Genomic DNA, 13,831 nt, shown 5'->3' on the forward strand with positions numbered 1-13,831 from the left:
AAGGCAAGCATGGCGTTTATGCTTTCTAACCTGTTGATCAAGGCACTCAAATTTCCACAGACTCTCACCCTGCTCATTTATCTCATTCCACCACCGAAGCCCAACTAAGATCCGGCCGCTAATATTCTTGGCGACCCAAAAATCAAGAGCGGCAAGAACTACAGTGACCACAAAGATGATAACAAAGCTATCAACGAACAGTGTCGAAAGAATGTAGAAAGCCAAAGCCGCAGCCTGTCACAAATTTAAAATAACAAAGTTAGAAAATGGAGTTGATCTGTTGGAATTCCACATGTGATCGAAAATGTCAAGTCAAGATAAATCAACAAGCTTTAATTGTATAACTGGGCTAACATGGTGTCCTAACATTTTATATCAAGCTCTAACTTAAGACTTCTAAGGGGTTTATCTCCACAACATGTTTGTTTGAGCAAAAAAGACTAACAGATTAAAAAATAAAAATGGTAACCTTGAAAAGAACATGAAAGAAGCATGTCTTTGGGTTGGCATAGTTTTCCCCTGCAGGCTGCACAAAATAAGAAGAAAAAGAAGTTACCAGACAGAAATGTAACTTCCATATGTATAAAATAGATCAAGAGCATCTTTCAACTAATATGCTTCTTGTTGGTAGCATGGAATTGGGATCTTTGGAAGCTGGAACCGAATCAAAATTGCAGGTCCCAATGCATTGATTTGTGTGTAAACGGAACCCAATTTCCGCTCATTTCCAAATCCAAATACCCACTTCAATACCGACCAAGAATCAAAATTCCACTTCCATTCATATTCTATATATATACCCACAGATCAAAATTCTGAACATACAAAATTTATGGGGGCAAAATATTACGCATAAAATCTCAACATGACCATCATGAAGCCAACAAGTGAGAACAAAACATTAAACTTGGAATCCGAGATCTAAGATCTAAGATCTAACTTAGAATGATGGTTTTCAAGAGCTCAAAGAGAGATAGATGTGGCTGGGAAAAGAAAAGTATACACTACCTGGCTTAGATCCATTTTTGGCAAAAATCGAAGATCTTCGAATTGAGAGCCGATGTGTATCCTCGCAGCTCTTTTATAGGTTATGATGGGAGTTTACGATAAATTTTTGATTTGTTTTCTCTTCTTTTCTCCGCTTTTTGCCAACCTCTTTTCTTTTCTTTTCAAATTTCATTCCAGCCTTTTATGTTTTTTGGACAAAGTTTTTTTGAAATTCCTTCGGATGATTAAACTGACATACATATATTTTTAGAATATGTGAAAAATTTTAATATAAATTGTAGGAGTAATTACTTTTTGCACGAACTACAGTCTCTTGGCACTTTTTTTCATGAATTATCAACTATGACACTTGACTCCATCAAACTATCATCTTATGACAAAAAACTCTCTTCTGTCAATTAAAGAAGTTAAAATTGATGGTCAACGGTCATGTGCAAGTAGTATGTCATTTTAAATTTTTTTTCTTCCACTTTTGCCCTCATTTTAAATTGTTTTCATGTGTTAGATTAAGGTTTATGAGGGTATAAGCATCATTTTCTCGGTCTAAAGTGAGGGCAAAATTGAAAAAAAAAATGAAAATGACACATGATTTGCACATGACCGTTGACCGTCAATTTTAACCTCTTTGATTGACGGAAGTGAGCTTTTTCTCATCTTTTTATCATAAGATTATAATTTGATGGGGTCAGGTGTTATAGTTGATAATTCATAGGAAGAAAGTCACAAGACACTGTAGTTCATAGAGCAAAAGGTAATTACTTTTAAATTTTAAAAACGTGTTTTTTTAATAAGAGAGTGACATTTATTTTTTAAAAACGTGTAATTTTCAATCAATTTGACATCTTAATAGTAGAAAATCTTTTTGTTTTTTTTGGTAATTTTTTTTAAAAAAATTTCCCAGATTTATTTTTTAGACCAATTAATCTCCCAACACGTATAACTCCTTTTTCACCTCAGGGTATGCCTGGATTCATAGGCTTTTTTTTTTTTTTTTTTAATCAAATAAGAAAAAACTAAGGGGTAAACTCCCAATAATAGACCTAAAACGAAAAACAGAACAGAAGAAAATAGGATTTATTATGAGCTCCTGTGAATAAAAAGTCCATGGGATCCTCTGATAAAAAATAAACGACCAATATTGTTTTCCCAAAAAAAAAAAAACCAGATTCCTACCCACTGTTGAATGTCCACACCCCAAAACGAAAAGTGATTAACCCCATAACATAAAATTAATATATTTTTTTTAGTCTGTTAAATTTCAGGGAGTTGTGCTTAGCCCAACAAACAAATATATCCTTTATTATTAGTTTAGAAGGGAAAATCACTTCCAAGATATGTCCTTTAAAACAATAATATAGATAATGCATTTCATTTCCTGGACTAATATAATATAGAAAATCACCAAAGAACAATGCAATTAGCATTCTCAGAGTGAGGCAGAAGTAAAACTTCCACCATTTTGATTCACATCCGAATTAATAAGTTGTCACTCAGTGATAGAAGAAGATAAATACAAAGATGAACCACAAAAATTATCAACCTATTTAGCAGATCTATCTCCTTTTCTCTTTTTACTCCTTTTCTTCAATAATCCTTTCTCTGATAGGGTTTTCAATTTCTGTTTTTTGCGTTCTTTTGCTTTCTCCTCAAAGCCATCATCCACCATGTTCATATTTGCCACGCATCCGGCATTCGAAACCTGTATATTAAGGTTGAAATGCATAAGCACAATGAAATATGATCTCTATTTTGATATTGACAAACAAATAAACTTCCCATCCATGAATGAGAAGTCAAAGTAACAAACAAAACTATAATAGCTTAGACATACTGGATAAATGCCAATAATCTGAAATAATATAGCCGTCTGTGTATATATATATACACACACACACACACACACACGTGTTTTCAGACGTCAGAAATAAAAGATAAACCAGATTTGTTTCTCAATTCAGCACTGAAAATGTTCACATTTAAGGATTTGTTCAGACATGTCAGAAAAAGAAATGCCAGATTGGGGGTGTAAGAGCAAGAGATTAAATCAATTAAACAACATTATCATACATCTACAGCCATTTGACTATCCACTCTAATGCACTTGGGAAACTGAGTGATCATGCATAACCCTCAAACAAGTTTCTAGGTATTATATGACTAAATGACAGTCATGAAGTTATAAAATGGCATCTATCTGATTGACCACAAGTTCAACGCTTTCAGTGAAGTTGAATAGTGATATAAACAAAATGAAACAATCTATGGTATCCATCATCTACTTATTTGTAATTGAATGATGTAAATTGGAGATGTGAGATTGCCACAGATTGGAAGAACTACTACTTCTCAGATCTTGCAAGCTCTTCTTTGATTTTCAAATCTTATTGCCAACGAAAAGTAATATAAGCAAATCATTATGCAAATGTCACTTATTAAAAGATCCAAAAATTAACTGAAAGAGGAGCAATCTATTTCTAATGTGAGAATGCCATTATTAATCTAGAAGTTTCTCCAAAAATTGTTCCAGGAGAACTTACCTTTGTAATATTAGAAAGCACTTCATTCTCTTTACACTCAAACTTTTCCATTTGTTTTCCAAGAACAGCTTCGATTTCATGAACGAGAACAACTTCATTCTGCAAATTCCAAACATTAAAGGTAAGCAAAACAAGAGTACTGTTTCATATACCTATTTGGTTCTTCACTAGCCGAGAGAGAGAGAAGAAGACGAATTTTCAAATGGCTATATACCTAGTTTTATGGCAGCAGTGAGAAACACTAGCATTGAGGGACAAAAGATTATAGTACAGAGTCACTATAGACTTCAAAAGAACTGTTAGTCAAAGACAAATAAGATATGTGCGTGTGTGCAAAAAGGAAATTTTAAAACCTGCTTTATTTTGATTCACTGATTCAGGAATTAGGGCTACTCCATAATTTGCATATTTTTTTCATTGGTAAGTTATGCACCTGTTTAGACATGAACCCACGACCTCAACCTCCACTTTGCTAAAGGAAGGAAGTACCATTTGACCTAAAGCTCATTGGTTTGTACTTTTCGTCAAGGTTTTATTTTTGTTCAGTACTATTCGTCTGTTTAAATAATTATTTGGTTTGGCTTGGTAGTTTAAGCGCATCTGATGACAGTGTATGATAGCAAAAGAAATCAAGAATTTAAGATTGAAATGTGAATTCAAAAAATAAATAAATAAATATGGAAGAAAAAAACCTAGTTATTCCAAATAAGCAAACAGTGAAATAACTTTAAAAATTTAAATTTAATTGATACTTCAAAACTCAATTTCAAAATAATTCAGCTAAGTTTGAGTACTTTCCAAGCAAAATACTTGGAGAAAAAGAAAGAAATAAAAATACAAAAATATCCCTAAACTTGGAGAAAAAGTAAAATTCTTGTAGACAAAGAAATATCTTCTTGTACTGATTTTATTTCCAAAATATTCTTCAAATATTATGCCTGATCCTCTTGCATCAGCAGCCTACACCTTTAGTGTACTCCTCGGTACTAAAATCAAGCCAGGGTAAAAGACCAAAAAACCTTTAAAAGATCTAGTGCTTAGGTCACAAACAGAGAAGATGGTGGCAGCAGCTAGTAAAGAAGAGAAGGGCGAAGAGAAGAAACACGCGAAGAAAGGGTAAACGAAATGAAATGGAGTTTATCGGGTTAGGTTAGGTTAGGTTAAAAGACCAGGAAAAAAACTTAAAAATCTTATTGTAAGAATTATACATAATATTGTGTCGGATCGGTTATGTGGGGCTTATCGACACCCTAAACCTGACCCCCGACCCAACCGAATCGGAATTCTCCCTGTCCAACCTGACCGACTAACGGGGTATGGGAAAAACCCAACTAGACCCCTATTGGTTGGGCCAACTCGATTTGTAGCCCTAGTTAAAAAAAGGCTGTGACAAAACCTTTCGAAGATGTCAAATTAAGCTCTATCCTCAATTGAATTCAAAAATCTTCTCTTTTTTTTTCCCTGAAAAATGCAATGTAAAAGCATCCAATAGTATCTTCATTGGGGGCTTCGTATTTTAGTAGTATCTACATATACTCTTGAAGGTCTGTAGTCAGCAGAAAGATGCAAAATGTAACATCTACTGAAGTTTATATATAATAAATTTCTAAAGAAGCACCAAAGGGGGTTCAACCCAAGTACACACAAGGTATACACAAAAGGCCACACACTTGATAAAGGGAAAAAGAAAGAAAAACGAGGATATTAGCTAACTAAATATTAGTGATACTTTTATTATTGCACACGTGCAAATTGCAGCAGCACAAGTGGCATATATGGTAAGACAAACAATAAAAACATCCCGAATACATGGTGGCATATAGGATAATAGGCATTCATTGGAAAAAAAGAAAAATCCTTCGCAACATAAATTTTGCTATTTAGATTTTACATAAGATCCTCTCCAGCATTTATGCAGGATCGAAAGGTGCCCCAAGAAACATAAAGAGTTCCATATACATTTGAATATATCATTTCTAGCAATATGTTCAGCACGTACCGGAAAGACAAAGCTCAGAGCCAGCCCTCCTCTGCCTGCTCTTGCAGTACGCCCTACACGATGAATATAGTCTCTTGCAGACCTGCAGTTGGCTGGCAGTTAAATCCATTGCACAGATGTCTTATAGGAAATTGACAATAACAAAAATTGGTCAAGAGAAGTAACCTTGGAATATCGTAGTTAATGACAAGATCAACAAGAGGGATATCCAAACCACGACCGGCAACATCAGTCGCAAGCAATACAGGAACTTGTCCAGATTTGAATCGATGAAGGGCAGCAAGCCTTAGAGACTGAGATTTAAAAGAATGCAGTGCCGCTGCTTCCTGATCAAGCTCTTCCAGTAATAAACTCAAACGGTGACAAGTTCTGCACACAATTTTATGATGAAGAACAAAATTGCATATTATGGATGAGAGATCAATGCGAATCTTATAAACGTTCTTTATTGAAATAAATAACTAGTTTCCAGACACTAACAACTCTAACTACATTAAAATGAGGATGAACAAAAAAAAAAAAAAAAAAAGATTTAAATCATTCAACACATTCAATATAATGCTGGGTGATGGGAAGATGCTAAGTACGAAGATCTTAAGAAGAAAAGATGCATGATAAAGCCAAAAAGACCAAGGGAAATATCTATAGCCAATGGGATAGTAGAATGACTTGGACTGTAAATCTCCACAGGCATAATATAAAATGACATGACTCATAAAACTCCAATATTTAAGAGAGGTATTTTTTTTTTTTTTGATAAGTAATGATGATATATAAAAAGAGCGCAGAGGGGCGCAACCCACATACACGGTGGATATACCAATATTTAAGAGAGGTATTTGACGGTGGATATACCAATAAATTTTATTATTATCCTCAAACTTTGATAATGAAAGCTATATTGGATCCACACAAAAAAAAATGCATAATTAATTTGACCGTGGACAACTTTGCATCGCAAAGACAATTGTTTTTTGATAGATATGCATTGCGAAGACACATGGAGGCAACAAGCATATCATACTCTGAAAAAGATATGGTTATGATGTTTTGAATGATTTCCTGGTTGACAATAGGTAAGAAATTAAAGAGCACACTATGATGAGTAAACAAAATTCGTGGAAAAAGAAGAAACAAAAGAAGTTGTAATGAAGGCCACAAGTGTGAAAACAGCTAAAATTGTTCAGAGCTGAATATCAAATTAGCCAAAAATAAATTGCAATATACAGCAACAGGCCTCTAATTTTGGCACAATGCTTTGTCAATCAAACTTGATCTAGCTGGAAGTTCGAGCAATAGGCAACTGGCTAACACTTCTAGGTAACAAACAGGCAAGGAATTATTGCTCGCAGAAACATCGTAGTTCTTAATGGATCAGGTGACCAGAGAAAAATAGCATGACTAGGAAAACCTACATGTATGTCCCACCCAATTATAGTGAATTATTGTAAGTGTAAGTGTAAATAATATATATCATATAAAGACTTGTATGTTAAGACTGGATAGTTAAACAAAGAGTAATTAAAGAGCACACTGATGAGTAAACAAAATTCGTGGAAAAAGAAGAAATTAAAGAAGTTGTAATGAAGGCCACGAGTGTGAAAACAGCTAAAATTGTTCAGAGCTGAATATCAAATTAGCCAAAAATAAATTGCAATATACAGCAACAGGCCTCTAATTTTGGCACAATGCTTTGTCAATCAAACTTGATCTAGCTGGAAGTTAGAGCAATAGGCAACTGGCTAACACTTCTAGGTAACAAACAGGCAAGGAATTATTGCTCGCAGAAACATCGTAGTTCTTAATGGATCAGGTGACCAGAGAAAAATAGCATGACTAGGAAAACCTACATGTATGTCCCACCCAATTATAGTGAATTATTGTAAGTGTAAGTGTAAATAATATATATCATATAAAGACTTGTATGTTAAGACTGGATAGTTAAACAAAGAGTGAAACTGAATGTCATATAGTATTTTTGCTAAATACCTGCCATTATAGGTCATAGGCCAAATTATAGGGGTATAAGATACCTAAATTTCCATTAAAAAAAAAAAAAAAACTTTCTTTCTTCTAATATTTTGTTTGCCATGGGGGAGGGAGGCAAGGAGACCTTATCTTGTCTTAGCAGACAACCACACTGACAGCAGAAGTGTATCATTTACATTCAGCTCAAGGTTCAATGCCAAACACTATCTGAGTACAAAGCAGAGTCTAAAACAAAGTGGGCAATTACCTATTGTATACAAAATTAATGGCATAATTGGTTCTCTAGCCTATTTACAGCAGGAGCCGATTTCTAAATGTATATAGTGCAGAAGGCACAAACATAAGGGTTTTGCTTATTTAGCGATGGTTATTCAATAGTCTTCTTAAATAGTGCACTATGTATGGAAAGTGGAAATGGTTCACTTCATTGCGTTTGAAAGACTACATATGCAACTCATGGGATCAGATTGCATTTCTAGGAAATTAAAATGTCACCACCTCCGCAGGAAAATTGCTTCATGGAAATGGTTGCAGATCATTGCATATAGGACTGCACCAGACTGAAAGTACACATATAGAAAATTTCCAGGATGTGTCAAAGCAGCTGCCTCTCAAGAAATTGCTTCAAATATAAACCTCAACCACTTGCAAACTTTTAGGGTAGGTTCAACATGACTTGAAAGTACAGCTCGTATCAGACCATAACAGCTGGAATAACAAACTGAATCTGCATGAGAAGGCTTCAATTTCTATGAAGCCACGTCATCCACAAGACGAATATATAGGATACACCGTGCAACTCAAACAATCAGCGCTTTCATACAAGGGGTTAACAACTTCAAAGCCTGAAGTTTTTGACAACCAAGGGAAAATGAACCAGCAAACCTACTTAGCTTTCATCAAAGTAGGAATGTATTATTAAAGTCTCATTTATTTGGACCACATATCCAAACACATAATGCAAATCATACTCTTTGCTCTTCTTCTTTTTTTTATTATTATTTTTTTTCTTTTTCTATTGGCGGCTGCTGAAAGCAAGTTCTGATCAAGGATACATAATAAGTACTAGAATGCCTTAAAAGTGGGGTCTAGGCAAAGAGTTCAAATATCACTTGGTAAGCTAATCCAAGGTTTGTTCACCGATTTCTAAGGGAGGGTTAGGATTCTGAACCTGCTCATGTTCGTGCTCTCTTAGGAAAATGGCTTTGGCTCTATGGGATAGAGAGAAAGGCTTGGTGGAGAGTGGTGGTGGACTCTAAATTTGATAGTTCATGGGGTGAGTGGTATTCTAATGAGTCTCTTGGGGCATATGGGGTGGAGTTATGTAAAAATATTAGGAGTAGAGGAACGTTTTCAAGTCATACCAGATTTGAAGTGGGAGATGACTCCAAGGTTAAATTCTGGCATTATTTATGGTGTGAGGATATGGCCCTTAAGGAAGCCTTTCCAGTTATATATGGTATTGCCTGCGCAAAGGATGTTTATGTTGCCATTCACTTGGAGAACATGAGCTTTGCTAGAGCAGCTTATAATTGGGGGTGACTGTCTTTGCCTCGTTCTTCACAGTGGGTTAGGTTTTGGAAGTTGAGGACCGCAAGAGGACTTTGGAGGAAATTAAGTCTTTATTTTTCAATACTTTGTACCTCTAGATAGCTGCTTATGTTTCTTCTATGGTGATCAGTCACAATGATTTTCTTCTTCTTTTTGCCCCTACTAGTTAGGTGGCTTCTCTTGTATACTTCATGTGTATAAGGAGGCTCCTTACGCTTTTAATGATATCTTAATTACTTATAAAAAAAAAAAAAGTATTTAGTTAGAGTGAGACGGAAATGTAAAGACAAGTTGTGATGAGTCCCCTCCAAAAGAAGGTTGTTTGTCATTAAATCCTTCTCCAATGTCATGAATTGTAATGTTGGCTTTTGTCTTCCTTGAAAGAGTGTTTGGCGGACTAAGGTTCCTTTGAGGGCGGCCTTTTATGCTTAGTCCGGGCCCTAGGGAAGATCCTTGCCATGGACAGCCTTAGGAAGGGGCATGTCATTGTGGTTGATAAGTGTTGCATGTGTAAAAGGAATTGTGAGGTTATTTATGCCCTATGGAATGTTTTCTTCAGTCAGCTTGGGCTGTTCTGGGTTATACTTAGACAAGTAGTTGACTTATATGCTTGTTGGTGGATTGCCGGCATCACTCGGAGTGTTGTTGTGTGGAAGATGGTGCCTCCGCACCTTTTGTGGTGCTTATAAAGGGAAAGGAACAACAAAAGTTTTGAGGACCATGAAAGAACTTTAGAGGAGCTTAAGTCTTTATTCTTCAATACTTTGTATCTTTGGACAACTCCTTTTATTTCTTCTTTAGTGATTAGTTATCATGATTTCCTAGATTTTTTTGCTCCTACTAGCTAAGTGTTTTCTCTTGCATACTTCATGTATACTAGAAAGTGCCTTACATTTTTAATGATATTTTGACTACTTATATAAAAAAAAAAAAAAAAAAAAAAACTTAAAAGTATACCAGGAGATTCAGTAAATATGCATATATTCATATGGAAAGGTTCAAGACATTGCGCTTATATATACAAATAGGGAAAGATAAAGAGAGTAGGAATGCCAATAGCACCAAGGATTGCAAACAAAATATGAAAAATGGGTGGGTCATCTAAACTAATAGCTCAAAAGAGCATGTAGCACATACCAAGGAACAACATATGATATGATCCAAAAGAAAATTAATAAACTACATACAAACATCAAACCACAGTTTCAAGAAGTAAGACTTCATTGTTCAAGGAAATAATACCTGCAGGTGGACACAAATATGATCGCAGACCGAACACCAAAATCCTCCAATTTAGACAAAATGTGGTATAGATAAAGCTCCTTCTTATATTTGGGGATGGGAATATACTGCTGCTTAAGAGTGTCAACAGTCTTAAAGCCTTCATATGCCTCATAGAAGTATGCCTTATTAGAAGAAAGCTCAAGCAGTGTTTCTAGCTCACTTGTCATTGTTGCAGAAAATAATAGAGTTTGTCGATTTTTTGGCAAATACTGGAACACCACTCTCAATTCCTCTTCAAAGCCAACATCCAAAATTCTATCTGCTTCATCCAAAACCAAGAACTGAAACGAAACAAAAAGAACATAAATGTAAGTAGTTCATGAAAATAATGAAGAAAGGAGAAGTTCATGCACTAGTGTACATGCGCATATAGAATCCAGTAAATTCTGCAAGTAGTGCTTTTATACCTTAGAAAAAAAGAATGAATGAAGCTAATAAGTCTTCTGTTTTTTTTTTTCAACGGAAAGCTAGCCTGAAAGATTGATAAATCCATCCTCCAATTCTCCGGACTCCACCCCAACTCAAAGTATAATAGGCAGTATCACTGCAAATAAATATTTTTAAATTTTATTCCCATCCTCTTTACATTAACTCTCTTTACCTGTGATTCTAGCAGAATTTGTGAAGAACGGCGGCCCATTTGAGTGGACCATGCAACTCAATGATGTTACAATTGATATTACTGTTTTCTTTTTGTCAATGGTTTCACCACTTCATTCTTACTAAAGATCCTTAGTACATCTGATTACCCTTTCTTTCATAGTCAACATAAGAAAATAACAATTACCATCCCTAAATCAAATGTTCTAAAAGAAGTTCAAGGACTAATCCTGGTTTTCAGCACAAATGAATGAACGCTTGAGTTTCAAGATGCCCAAATGCCCAAGTACAAGGATGATTCCCCAATAGTTTCCACATAATTACAAAATACTATACATCTTGACATTATTCTCCTTTAACATGCATCAGTCTCCTAACCCCTCAAATTTAGCAAATTCTTCCAAACACAACAATAAGAAATTTCCTGCTATTGGATAGAATCATGCTGCTTTTTCACCACAAACAAATTAGAGTTATTAATACAGTTATTTGGCCAATCCCAATTACTTGAAAAAAGGTTCCATGGAGCCAACTGGATTAAGATTTGAGTTGAGAAAACCAAACCAAAAACAAAATTGAATACCTTAGTATTGGAGAACAAAGGAGGAATATCAGGATTATCTTCCAACAAGACCTTGATCCTCCCCGGTGTTGCAATAACCACATGTGGCCTCCTTGTCAAACTCTGCTTCTGGGTCAACATGTCCATTCCTCCAACCACCACTGCACACCGCAAATTCAAGCAAGAGCCAAGCGCCCTAAATTGCTCGGCCAACTGGTACGCCAGCTCCCGAGTTGGAGTCACCACGAGTGCAAAGATCCCAAAAGGGTATTCAGCAAGTCGGTGAAGCATAGGCAACGCAAAAGCGGCAGTTTTTCCGCTCCCCGTCTGCGCAACGCCGAGCACATTACGGCCTGCAAGAATCTTCGGTATGCAGTGGGATTGCACTGGTGTGGGTTTGCGCATTGCTAGCTCTTTGCAGGTCCGCACTGCCCACTCAGCAAGGCCAAGGTCAGCGAATGTGGTGGTAGTGCTAGTTTCATCGTCAAGGTTTGTTGCTTTTTCGACATGCGGGGTTTTCGCCTCAAGGTTTTGGGTGACGGTGGTGGAGGTTGCAGCAGTCAGTTTGGGGCGTTTCGGCGGTCTAGAAAACAAGGGGAAGTCTTTATCAACTAAAACATCTTGATCCATCGGCGCTGCTGTTGACGTTGTTGGCAGCGGCGGCGGCGACGCTTATAATTTATAGAATCTGAACGTGTAACCCAGTTTCACAGAACACCCCAACCGAAATCTTCAACAATCAGTCGTTACCCAATTTCACCCACTCAATTAAAGATTTTTTGAAAACACTTACCCAAAAGAAAATCAAACTACAAAATCACAATTGAGGTAGTGTGCCGCGGCGTTCTCTCCGGTATCGGCGGTCTGGTAGAGGAAGTGTGCCGCGGTGGGAGGAAGCCGTGTGTGCGGAGGTTGTTCTGGTGTTACTGTGATACCGGCGGCGGGTCTCGGGTTGGGCTTCGATACTGAGAGTGGGAGGTTGGATTGTATTTCATTAGGGAAGAAGGGTGCCGTTTGGTTGCACTTGCACCACTAGTATTATTCCTATTCCATTGCACAGATAGGTCTATTCCCTCAAAGGTATTCTCTTATTCCGGTTTCGGTGTAGAATTTCTAGTTGTTTGGTAGAAGGTTTAAGATAGCCCTTATTATAATTTACTGTGTTCCAAGTTTATCCTATTCAGATATAATGATATTACAGACTTTTTTTTTTTTTTTTTAAACATGTCACACAAGAAGGGAGAGGAGGATTCGAATTAGTGACATCTGCTTCATTAGGTGTGGTCATAGCCGATTAAGCTACCTCTTGAAGACTTTAATATTACCGACTTAAGTCAATACGTCATGGCCTCAAATAACAACATTTTCTCTAAACAAGAGTTTCTTTGAATTGAGAATTATTTCGAGGATTGTTAAATAATTGAGGGAATTAATAGAAGGTTAAGTTGAAAAAACAGTCGAATTATCCCTAGATAACCGAGGGTTAATTCGAATTCGATTGCAAAAAAAGCAAGAATATAGAGCTTCGTGTATTAAATTAGGGTTTTCACACATTAGAAAAATGAGTATCCAGGGCGAAGCGATTCTTCCAACATCACCGCAAACACCTGATGATAATGATTCAAAGGTGGAGATAACATCATTTTTATTTTATTTTTTTTCCTAATTGGAGATCTGGAATGTCCTTAAACAGCAAAAAGTGAACCAACCCTATTCAATGATTCGTAAATTTAAAGTCAAGCATGGGAAAGTTCAAGAATGAAGACGATGGGCCACAAGTTCTCGCTGGCAATGGGGCCCAATTTTGATATGACAAGTGTCATGATTTTACACTTAAAGCTAAGATGCTGACGTGGGATGATAGGTACTCAATTTAAGAACAGTGATACACAGCACGCGGCGTGCTGTGAAGCTACTTAGACACTCAATTTAAGTCTAACTTTTGTCTTATTTTTTTATTTAAAAAAAAAAAAAAACTAAATATCAAATGAAAAAAAATGTGTGAATGAATAATATCTATTTTTTGTCCTTCTTTTATTTGGTATTTTTTAACAAATACAAAATGATATTTTTTTTTATAAAAATATCATTTTTTTATTAATAAAAATGACATTTTTACAAAGAAAAATATAATTTTATATTTTTTAAAAATACCAAATAAAATAAAGATCAAAAATATATATTATTCATTCACACATTTTTTTTCATTTGATATTTAATTTTTTTTTTAATAAAAAAAATAAGGCAAAAGTTAAACTTGAGCCTTTAAGTTGAGATTCTAGCATTTCTCGATGCTGACAC

At 35.6% G+C, this 13,831-nt stretch overlaps 2 protein-coding genes across 2 annotated transcripts in view; both read right to left on the bottom strand.

The window, feature by feature from the left end:
• Positions 1–1,194, bottom strand: part of LOC132169175 (Golgi apparatus membrane protein-like protein ECHIDNA) — a 1,336-nt gene extending 142 nt beyond the window's left edge. The window contains exons 1-3 of the mRNA XM_059580252.1: positions 1,009–1,194; positions 470–526; positions 31–234 (exon numbers count right to left, since the gene is read on the bottom strand). Coding sequence (XP_059436235.1) covers positions 31–234; positions 470–526; positions 1,009–1,023 — 276 coding nt within the window. The 5' untranslated portion in view covers positions 1,024–1,194. The remainder of the gene's footprint in view (positions 1–30; positions 235–469; positions 527–1,008) is intronic.
• Positions 1,195–2,399: 1,205 nt separating this feature from the next.
• LOC132168720 (DEAD-box ATP-dependent RNA helicase 36) lies at positions 2,400–12,529 on the bottom strand. Its single transcript, XM_059579747.1, has 6 exons — positions 11,552–12,529; positions 10,327–10,649; positions 5,710–5,913; positions 5,545–5,626; positions 3,546–3,644; positions 2,400–2,707 (listed from the first exon to the last, which is right to left on the bottom strand). The coding sequence occupies exons 1-6, from the start codon at positions 12,158–12,160 to the stop codon at positions 2,549–2,551; spliced, it is 1,476 nt and encodes a 491-aa protein (XP_059435730.1). The 5' UTR covers positions 12,161–12,529; the 3' UTR covers positions 2,400–2,548.
• Positions 12,530–13,831: the final 1,302 nt, after the last annotated feature.

This window comes from Corylus avellana, chromosome ca2, assembly GCF_901000735.1.
Source record: "Corylus avellana chromosome ca2, CavTom2PMs-1.0".
Classification (NCBI taxonomy): domain Eukaryota; kingdom Viridiplantae; phylum Streptophyta; class Magnoliopsida; order Fagales; family Betulaceae; genus Corylus; species Corylus avellana.